The 11,229-nt window shown below is 37.3% G+C and overlaps 1 protein-coding gene across 6 annotated transcripts in view; it reads right to left on the bottom strand.

Moving 5' to 3' along the window:
- Nucleotides 1-746: 746 nt before the first annotated feature.
- TRPC4 (transient receptor potential cation channel subfamily C member 4) overlaps nt 747-11,229 on the bottom strand; it is a 211,515-nt gene continuing 201,032 nt past the window's right edge. For all 6 annotated transcript variants that reach the window (XM_086329274.1, XM_086329278.1, XM_086329273.1 and 3 more), the window contains 3 exons: nt 6,431-6,472; nt 6,226-6,315; nt 747-4,314 (listed from right to left, as the gene is read on the bottom strand). In XM_086329274.1, the coding sequence (XP_086185400.1) occupies nt 3,586-4,314; nt 6,226-6,315; nt 6,431-6,472 (861 nt within the window). In that variant the 3' untranslated portion in view covers nt 747-3,585. The remainder of the gene's footprint in view (nt 4,315-6,225; nt 6,316-6,430; nt 6,473-11,229) is intronic.

The following is an 11,229-nucleotide window of genomic DNA, read 5'->3' as shown; positions in this document are numbered from 1 at the left end:
TCCTGAGTTTCTCCAGTTATAGATAGAGATATTATTTAACACGGTTTTCAATTTTTAAAACTATATAAGCTACATAAACAAAATACATTGTAACATATTGTAAAATAATTAGAATAACATTTTTTGGAGTTCAGTTTGAGGAGACTGACAGCTATATTAGATTTCTAAATTCTACAGTTACTAGAAGTTCTGAATTTTGGAGATTATAAGAAAAAAAAACACAATAAAGCTAAACTGAAAACATAATTTTCAAAGTGGTGAAATATACAAGTAAATTAGGCTTTTTAAAAATGTGAGTCATTTTGAACACGTTTATAAAGATACATGGGTAGTTTTCGCTAGGTTGTTTTGTGGTTGCTACCTTAACTGTTAAAACTGGCAGGTGTCTAAAATGTAGAAGATTCTGCTGCAGACACAATGCATAAATAACTTAGAATGAACAGATTTCAGTGCTTGATGTCTGGTCTTCAATAGTCATGAGACTGCACAATCACTCAATTAATTTACAGAATTATTAAGGATTATTGAATAGTAGAAGAGTGTGTTTTTAGGTTACCTATATTTTAGGTTATCTATATTCCTTACACATCAACTGAAAATTTGACTGCTTATTTCAGAATAATATGATAAGTTTACCAACCTTAACTCTTCATCAAATTTTTCTTTGCTCTCCCACAGTTACCCAAGAAATTTCATTGTTTGAAGTGTGTCGGGTTGCTGTCCAGGTCAAGGCAAGAAAATGAGTATGCTTTTGCAGTATTTTAATTGCCAGCCCATAAATAAAATATCTAATTTAAGAAATTTTGATATACAAATATCCAACTTATGAAACAGTTACATTTTGGGGAGGATTATCACTTTGAAAAATAATTCATCATTTTACAAAATAATTCACCACCATTATCTTTTTTGTTCCACAGTCAGTTCCCTACCAAAGTTAATATAGATTTATTTACACAGATATTTTCGAGAATACATCTATCACAAACAGTGAGGTACATCTTTATAGCATTCTTTCTTGTAAGGGGTTTTTTACAAACATATCTATGGTAGGTGAAGTCTTATGACTTGAACCTACTTCTATTAAAGTTCTATTGAATTTTCTAGATCCTCTTTCACCCAGCCCTGCCAATAAATAAGTACATACATATAGGTGAGCAATAAGAAGATCCAGAGGGCATGAAATACAAGAAACATTGTTTTACACAAATTAAAGTGTGATGTCAAACCTCTCTCTGGTGTTTAGAAATTTGTTGATAGAAATATGAATAGAAATCAAAATAAACCTCAAATTACTCACTTAAAAAAAATCTCAAAAATATATCATCCCTTTATTTTGCAATCTCACTTTTCTTTGATCATTTCTTATTCTTTCCCTACTGTTCCTCCTTATTAATGCCACCTAACATTGGAGAAGGCAGAGGCAGCCCACTCCGGTACTCTTGCCTGGAGAATCCCATGGACGGAGGAGCCTGGTGGGCTGCCGTCCCTGGAGTCCCTAGGAGTCGGACACGACTGAGCGACTTCACTTTCACTTTTCACTTTCATGCATTGGAGGAGGAAAGGGTGGCCCATTCCGGTGTTCTTGCCTGGAGAATCCCGGGGATGGGGGAGCCTGGTGGGCTGCCGTCTATGGGGTCGCACAGAGTCGGACACAACTGAAGCGACTTAGCAGCAGCAGCAGCAATATTGCTACATATTTAGAATAATCTCCAATTCTAGGATAGCCAGTACAAGCAATATCCAGTATTTTGTTTAAACCCATAAATACCTCTGTCAGTGACATCTGGGAGTTGTTAGAAACCATCATTTTTGGAACACTGAAAAGCAAGGTGTTATGTGCTCTAAAGGTCCTCTGTTATCACCATGTTCACCTATAAAACATCAGCACCCTAACCTCTGATATAAATAAGCTACGGGGAAAAAAATTTTTGGTTGCTTTTATTGTTGGTGGTGTTACCAGAAGGAACAGAGGAAATTTGAACTTAAATTTCCGGTGAAGAATGTATCATGGTGATATATACATATATGATCTTAACGGTCGAGGGGAAAACACACACAACAGAGACAGCAAAAAAAGAATCACTGAAAAATATCACAAGTACAGAGACTAGTACTATGATTCCCCTACTACTCTATGTCTGATTTAGAACATTCAAGTATTCCACTATCTCCCAGGGCTTATTCTGAGTTCTAACCTACTTGAGCTGAAGGTGTTGTTGAAGTACTCAGAACATTCATTAGGCTTATTGTGTTACTCTAAAGCTCCCTGACCCATTCCTCAATCCCTCAACAAAATCCAGATTTCGGAATGTTCAGCATTTCAGGGCCTCTTGCTTTCCTATAAACTAAAATCTAATATTCCAGGTTGAATTCTGACATCCCCTAAGAAATCCATTTTTTAAAAATTCTACTAGCTTCCATCATGTAATTGTCAAAGAGTCAAATCCATTTCATCTTTAAATTTGTACCCCTTTTGCTTTACAAAAGGGACACACATTTATGGAGTTTATCCAGCTCATTCGCTCCCAAACTTCAGCATCTCAGAAGTGGCCACAGTAAACCCTGTGTGTGCACATCATTTTGCTTGGTCTTTGTTAGTGTTCCGAGAGGCAGTGTGGTTTTTGTACCTCTTTTGAATTATAGCAATGTTGCACTGGTTAAAAACAGGGTGTAACTTTGCTTAGGTTTAGATTATTAGAACGAATTCATTTTCACCTGGATGTTATGAACCTGCAATCATCTTGCTTTGTTTAAGGTGTTGTACTTTATTGTTATTCTTTTCTAGCACTGAGATCTTTTGCCACATTTTTGAAATTCTCTTTATTCACAAAGTCTCATACAATTTGCAGGTGAGTCTGAAAAAGATCATTAAAAACAAACTTAAAAATTATTTTCTGACAAAACATTAAAAATCATCGACATGTATTAAGGACAAACATTTTTTTTAATTACTAAGAGCAAAAACTGGACACCCTAAAACTCTAGAACGTATACCTGACTTTCATTTTAAGAGCTTGATCTTGATTCCATGAGAAGGAGACTTGTTTGCTTAAATTATGCATGATATTTACATATTCTTAAGAAATAATTGGATAATATTTGTGTTTTAAAGCCAAACTTTCTGGCTCAGTGAAAAGTCCTTAATGAGTAACCATCTCTAGAGACCCTGAAAAATTATGAAAAGCTCTACTATTTCAGCTACATTTTTTTTGCATATAAAAATATCCTATTATAGGAGTCAACTACCACATGTAGTAAGTTAGTTTTGTTTAAATTGAAAAAGAGCTAAAAATTTCCTGTGGGTTATCGCAACAGTACAAGAATACAAGGTGCATTTATTTATTAACACCAACAACAAAAAAATTGTAAAACAAATTGTGAAAGCAAAAGCGGGTAACAAAACAAGGGTTTGGGATAGCCTTTGCCTTATTTAAACATGACACGGTTAATATGCCCCAGTTGATAAATGCTGTAAAGTGTAAGTTAGCATTGGCTAATTCGCTGATAAACATCTCCCCCCACCACCCAGCTCACTATGGAAAATGTGTGTTACAGATGAGAAACGCTTTCTTGGGTCAAGTATCACAACCTTGTGGTCACATAGTCTTCGTGGGTGATGGTGTCTGTGAGGTTTGCATCATAGTCTGCACTCGAGTCCTCCTCTTTTGCGTGTTTCTTCTCCTTTGGTATGATGGGAACCGTGTCCTCCACCACCACCTTCTCTGACTTGAATGAACACACTCTCTTGCTCACCTGTACACCAAGGGAGTCTGTATTTCTTTCTCGATGATCTACCAATATACACTGTTCGCTGAGCCCCGGAATGTTCAAGTCACCCCGTGAAGCTAGAGTTCGGGACTCCAGCTGGATGCTCCTCTCCAGGGGTCCTTCAGCTTGTTGGCGGGCCACCCCTTCTGAAACGGAGAAGATCTGGTTTGCGTTTTGCTCGGCGGCGGCGTGTTGTTTCGATCGTCTGTGAAACAACCCAAAGTGTCTGATATCGGTCACAAAATTCACTTTTCTCTGCTTCTCCCTCGGGGGCTCCTGCACCACGAGGGCGGAGCCGTTGCTGATGGTGTGTCTTTCAGCGGCAATTGCCGCCGACCGCGGGTGAATGAGGGTGGTCAGGTCGAAGAGGCTGAAGTTCTTTTTCTTGTCCTTGCTGCTACCCTCGTTATCACTCTTTTCATCCGAGTCTGCGGAGTTAGAAGACTCCTTGGTGCCCTGGGCAGACTGGACCGTGGAGAGTTTGCTTCCTCTTAATAACCCCAGGACTTCAAAGCGGAAGCTAGAAATGTCTTGCTTGAGTTCCTAAGTGAAAAGAAAAATGATGAAATTAGTTTGTGACATAAATAAATAAATGTTAGGAAGCTATTATTTGCTCCTTTCATATATGGATCTGACACGTCTTCACTTGTTTCTGAGAGCTAGGAGTCCACTCCGCTGTGGTTCCATTCAGGATGGTCAATGCTCTCCAATGCACTTGTATCTATTTGATGTCTCCTAATTTTCCTATCGGAGAAGGCGATGGCACCCCACTCCAGTACTCTTGCCTGGAAAATCCCATGGACAGAGGAGCTTGGTAGGCTGCAGTCCATGGGGTCTCGAAGAGTCGGACACGACTGAGTGACTTCACTTTTCACTTCATGCATTGGAGAAGGAAATGGCAACCTACTCCAGTGTTCTTGCCTGGAGAATCCCAGTGACGGCGGAGCCTGGTGGGCTGCCGTCTATGGGGTCGCACAGAGTTGGACACGACTGAAGTGATTTAGCAGTAGATTTAGCAATTTTCCTATCACAGTTCTGTAGAAAGGAGACTTCCTAAGGTTAATGTAAAAGAAACCATAAGAGTTTTCTTTCCCATCACTCTGTAGTGGGGGGATGTTGGGTTTCTTTGGGACTACAGTTTGAAATGGTGGGGGATGCTGGGTTTCTTTGGGACTACAGTTTCAAATACTTTCTCTCCAAAATATGCATCTGCTTTCAAGTCATCTCACATCCTCTCAGGGATGTAGGGGTTTGTTTTTTGTTTTTTCGAGATTTTTAATATTGGAACATTTTGGTGTCCACAGGAATATCTAAAACTAAATAATTAAAGTGGAGTCTACCCTTCCAAGAGTTGGCAGTTATTTTCAATCGTTTATTACCCTGGAGTTGATTTTCTCTTAACATCTGGGTCAGCCACTAAATCCTTGGAATTGGTGAATAGACAGCATTTCCTAGATGCATCCCTTCATCTTTTTGGACAACTGAATTCTCAGTCCTAACCTGCTGGTGGGCTTTGGGGTGGCCTCCTGCCTCCAACCCATCACCCTAAGTGTCAGGAATCATTTAACTCCAAAATTTGGATGTTGTGGCTACAAAGAACATTTTGGATCCTAGTCAACTTTTAACCTGTGCTTTGTTTTGCAATTTATCTCTCTTCTTACCTAATTGGCTGCTTATATTTATTCCCTGTCAAGCCTGCTGTTTTTCTTTGTCAGTGGTCTCCTATAGGGTTTTTATATGTTTTTGTTTTTGCCTATAAGATCTTATTGACTTTTAGTCAGTTGTCCAAAATCCCTGGTGGCTCAGACAGTAAAGAATTTGCCTGCAATGCAGGAGACCCAGGTTCTATCCCTGGGTCTATCCCCACTCCAGTATTCTTGTCTGGAGACTTCCTAACAACCCATGCAGAGTAACAAAGGCATTTTATACCATGAGATAAGAACTATGTATTTCATGTATTCTACCTTTTTTACTCTGATATAATTAAAAAACAACAACAACTCAGGGAGAAAAACTACATTTGTAAGCTCCAATAAAGCTCAAACCTTAAATTTTCCTCTACCAAAGCTGTGCAGAACACAAAGAAGGCTTTTGTTGTGTTCAGACCATTGGTTACTAAACGTTTCAGGTTTAGAAATCAAATCAAAATTTCAAAAAGCCTATGGCTGAAATCAGCAATCAGAAAGCCACGAGGCACTAGGATTTTCTCTGTCCAAATAAGTCTTCTTGATCTTTCAGATTAAGTCTGTTTGAATGCAGTGTATTTTGAAAAGAAATTTTACCACTTAAAAAAAAATAATTCAGTAGGGCTTGAATTAAAAAAAAAAAAAGAAGAAGGCAGAAAGGTTTGCTCAGAACACACGGCCCCCATTTCCAGCTCTGAGTTATAATGGGCTGCCCTGCTTCCACACTCTGTAGAATCCACCTCTTAGTGACAAAGATGAAAGTGGTTACCTTAAAGTTCTCCTCTGTCAGACCTTCCTCAGTTTTGGCATCTCTAATCATTGCGGCAACGTATCGCTTTACCAGGTTCCGCATAACTTCCTGAGGCATTAGAAAATGAGAGAATTGCTCTTCAGTATGATCTCTCCAGAGTCAGTTCAAAAGAGGGGATTGTGCTTTATTTTAGTGTAAGTTTCAAGATATAAAAATAACTTACTTGATATTGGTGATGTCTTCTCAAATTATCAGCAGCTCGCCTCTGAAAAAGAAGGGAACAGTTGCCTTTCGGTTACAGTCATATTTTACCATTCTGTAAAGTAATTCCTGGTTCTTTTAATCAAGAATATCATTCCCCTCATTTCTGCAAAGTGGGAATTTTACTGGACAAGGGACACAACAGCTAGAGAGACAGCCTTACTCGAATCAAAAGAATGAATGAACCAAAACAACAAAGTGCAAGGTTATAATTCCTGTGGTACTTAATACATAGAATAATTAAACAATGATGGCAAGATTGTTCTTTAATATAAGATTAGGAGAATTAGGTCATCATAGTTGGTATGTACTCCAAATCATTTGAAACGATGCTAAGATACACAGATTGGAGGTATCAAACACAAATTAAATGTCAAATAATTGAAATCTGATAGACTGAAAAGGTAGTGTTATAACAATATGAAGGTCTTCATAAATATCAACATAGTCACATTAAGAATTTAGCCATTACAACGTGTAATCAGAAACACTGTTAGACCATGAATTCCCCAACACTTAATTTCAAGCAGATATACATTAAGAGGAAATTGCTGTTTGAATTAGACGGTTGAGTTTAGCAAAATAAAAGATTCTGCTCAAAGATAGGGTTCATTAATTTTTTTAAATAAATTTAAGTCCCTGCTATCATTCTGAAGGGATCAGAATGTTTTGGGAGCAGAGCTTGGGTTAGCACGGAGCAATGATTATGGAGTACAAAACAGAAAAAGATGTTTAATGACTAAAAAAGTCTATTGTAAATTGAGTTAAATAATAAATGATAAAGTAGATATTTGCAGGTTTCACTAGTATTCTAAAGATACTAGAAAAAAAACTAATATAATCCTAATTTCATGCTTGTCAAATATCAGCATTGATTCTTAAGGAAGAAAACTGGCCAAAGTAATCTAAAACAAGTATACTTCTGTCACAAAGAAATGAATTTGATAAATTGTGAGAAAGCAAAAGAGATAACGTATCTTGGGTTTAAATAAGTCTTTTGATCTTGTTCCCTAGTAAATACTTAATCAGAGGCTGACAAAATGGAATTTTGAAAAGAGATGTGCATACATCACTGTAAAATGATACTAGAAAAAAAAAATCAGACAATTTAAAAGAAACTCTTTTTCTCTCTTTAAGGTAAATAGGGGAAGTTGGAACTTTTGTTGGCCATTAGAATGGATTTGTGTTTCATGACAATTAGTGACTTTCAGAAACAGATGAGACAATGTTTCACTTTGTAAAGGCCACTAATGATTGGAAAGCCATTCAATTTTACATGACTCTTAGGAAACAGATTTTCAAATGATTATGGTATTAATTATAGGACTGGGAAATTTGAAACTTCATACAAAATTAGAACATCTTCAAAAAAAAAAAGAATGTGGGAACTTTATGAATGAGCCACAAGATGGAGGTATGTGACTCCTGTTGAGACACAGATCAGCTGAAATCTGAGGAAAAAAGCACTTCTGGGAGGTAACATGCCTTCCAGACCTCCTTGACTTTAAGTGAACACAAAAACTTTGAGTGTGAATTTGGCTGTACACTACCTTCTTTAGCACTCTCATTGTAAACATTGCACAGGAGATCATATTCTATGATTTAAGTAAATAGAAACTCTGGATTTAGTACAGAATTTAGTAGACTCAATTTTTATTATCTTGGGGCTCTATAACATTTCCTAGTTTAGTCTTTAAAAAGCCAATTAAAATAGTCAGAAAGCAGTTTGAAGTCATGATTTAACTTTAAATTTTCTCAAAGTAAAACTAAAACTAAGGATGACAGAATCAGAGAATTATGAGTAATAAGTGAAAACTATCATGATGCCTGGGCTTCCCTGGTGGCTCAGATAGTAAATAATCTTCCTGCAATGCGAGAGACCTGGGTTTGATCCCTGGGTTGGGAAGATCCCCTGGAGAAGGAAAAGGCTACCCACTCCAGTATTCTGGCCTGGAGAATTTCATGGATAGAGGAGCCTGGTAGGCTACAGTCCATGGGGTCGCAAAGAGTCAAACACCACCAAGTGACTTTCACTTTTCACTTTATTTTAGTATTAAAAATAGCACAACTGTCTTCCCTTCTGTAGAAACTTACTCATACATGAAATTTGAAATTTTAATACAAAAAGACCAAAGATCACACTTTAAAAGATAATTCCAGATTTATTTTTCTGGAAAAATTATTTTTTGAATTTTAAGCAAAATAATCTGGCAGAAAGAAAAAACATAAACAATTTTACTGTGATAACTATCAGGAGTTATTCAATATCATAACCCAAGTTTACAGTTAATTGTTTTTGCCAACCAATCTGTTTCCATACCTAGATGGTCATACTATAAAACAGTCTTTAAAAAAAATAAATAAATAAAAAAATAAAACAGTCTTTAGTCTTGTGAGATTATATCAGCCAATTGAATGTCAGTAACCTAGGAAGATAGGAATGGATGCAGTCAACCATCTTCTGAACACTGAAAACAAAATGAATGCAATGAATTCACCAATACTTATTGACCATTACTATTATGGGGTTAGGAGTTCCAAATATCTTATTTTCAAAGACACAAAGACTTCAATCCATATTGTAGGCATTCTTTGCCATAAACATAATAATAATTTTTGGAAACTGGTGACATCATTAAATGTTTATAAAATAGAGCTGCCACCAACAATACCATGTTTGCAACCTCTTTGCTGGGTAAAGTTCAGCTGAACGTCAAAAGGATTTGCTCTATTATCACTGGAAGTGACCAAGAATAGAATGGACCATTTGTGTTTATAAAAGCAGTATAACAAAGGACATTTCATTTAAAAAGTACCTAAGTGCGTATGAGGTAGTGAATTTTTTTCAAGCTAGTCATGTTAAACTTTGATAAAGTGATCGGCAATGACTAACAGTTCTTTATTGTTTATAAAAGAAAACTAATGACTAGGTAGAATGACAGAATGGTAGACCTGTTAGGAATAAAGAAGTTTTCTGTGAATGAATTCATGTTTACCATGTTACTGAGAAATTTCAGTGGTAAAGAATCTGCCTGCAATGCAGGAGACTGGGGACACATGAGTTCCATCCCTGGGTTGGGAAGATCCCCTGGAGAAGGAAATGGCAACCCACTCCAGTATCCTTGCCTGGGAAATCTCATGGACAGAGGAGCCTGGTGGGCTACAGTCCATGGGGTCGCAAAAGAGTTGGACCCAACTAAACAACAATGAAAAATCTGTGGAGTTGCATTTGGCAGCTTTTTCTAAAATAAATTAAGTTGATTTGTTGTTATGTTGAAATAAGAAAAATGGGCCATATGATGGATCAGGAATCTTCCTTTCTTTACTGGATGTCTAGGAAAAATATTTTGGAGGGAGATGTGCCCTTTAAGATGGGAGTTTTCTTGGCGAATTCTACCCAAAGTCTGGCAAGGTGTAGAGAATGTTCATTGGCAGGATGGCTTTCTATGCAAGTGCCCAGGATACACCGGCTGCCACCTTGGCAGACTTCTTCCTTTCCAAGTTCCTCCTGATCTGTTAGGACAAGACAATGGCAGTATTTGGATCACAGAGATAATGATAAAGGAAAGGATCAGCTAGTGAGAAAAAACCTTTGCTACCCAGAGATAACTCTGATTTCAACAGAAGTGTCAGGTTGCTTTAGAGCAAGAAGAGTTTTGCAGCTCTGAAAGAAAGGGCTCAAGGGAATTCGTGGTAACATTTTCTCACTCTATCTCTCCTTCTCTCCGTGTCCACACAGTGGAATGTCAGGCTCGCTTCACCAAGCTCGTTCCCTATAGTCCCTTGCTAGCACTGTTTTCTCTCATTCCCACTCTAGTTTGGCTCTATCACTGATTTTAAGCCCATGAATTATGCCTTTTATTCTCTGTTTTGCTCAGTGAATCCCCAAAGAGGGGCAACTGTCTGTACTCTTATTTAAAAAAAAAAAAAAAGTGAAAAAGCAAGAGGTCACTGCAGGCTATGATCTCTCTGTAGAGATGGCAGTGTGGTTCATTTACTGATGGGTCTACATATTGTTCTCCATAAACACACTTTCTAAGCATATAAAAACAAACGCTATAAAATGCTGAAGGTTGCCTTGTCACAGCAAGTACTCAGGATCTCACTCTTGAAATATGGAGAAGAAATTCAGTCCTCTAGATTCCCACTTGGGAAAGAACATTTAATTAAAATGTCTTATCGGCAAATCTTACCACAGTAAATTAGGAATTCACAGGTACCCGTGGGTGAACACAGTCATATCTGTAGGATTTGTTGGTAGGCATACAGTCATGAAGATTAAGAGAAAATACATTTTAATGATTCTCATTAAAAAAAAAAAAATGAGTTCTGAAAGGCAAGTGCTATTAGCCTTTTTCCTTTAGTAATGATAGGTATATTAATCTAGTCACTTCTCCAGATTCCCATGCGGTGACTTAACTGAATATATTTCTGTGGCAACTGGTCAGGCATGAGAAAACCATCTGCAGTTCCAGAGCTGAGTGATGCTAAGTGACCCTAACAGAGATGGTGTTTCGTGTTCTCCTCACTACCTGCTCCAGAGAAAATGAGAAAGTGGAACACACAGAACTAAAGAGGTTAAGATCATTTTTTAATGATTTGGTTAAAAGACCTAGTATTTTTTTGGTTCAATACATTGCCAACTTAAGTATTCTATTTGGAAACCTGGTCTATTGCATGAAAATTGTTTCATATTAATTAAACCCTGGAGAAGTCTTATTGCTCTAATATCTTTTTGCTTGAATTAAGTGATCTAAACCT

Source organism: Bos grunniens, chromosome 12 (assembly GCF_055505025.1).
Source record: "Bos grunniens cultivar Pamir isolate PY7600 chromosome 12, Bosgru_T2T1.0, whole genome shotgun sequence".
Lineage (NCBI taxonomy): Eukaryota > Metazoa > Chordata > Mammalia > Artiodactyla > Bovidae > Bos > Bos grunniens.
The sequence above is the reverse complement of the archived record's forward strand: the minus strand, read 5'-3'. Positions and strand labels throughout refer to the sequence as shown.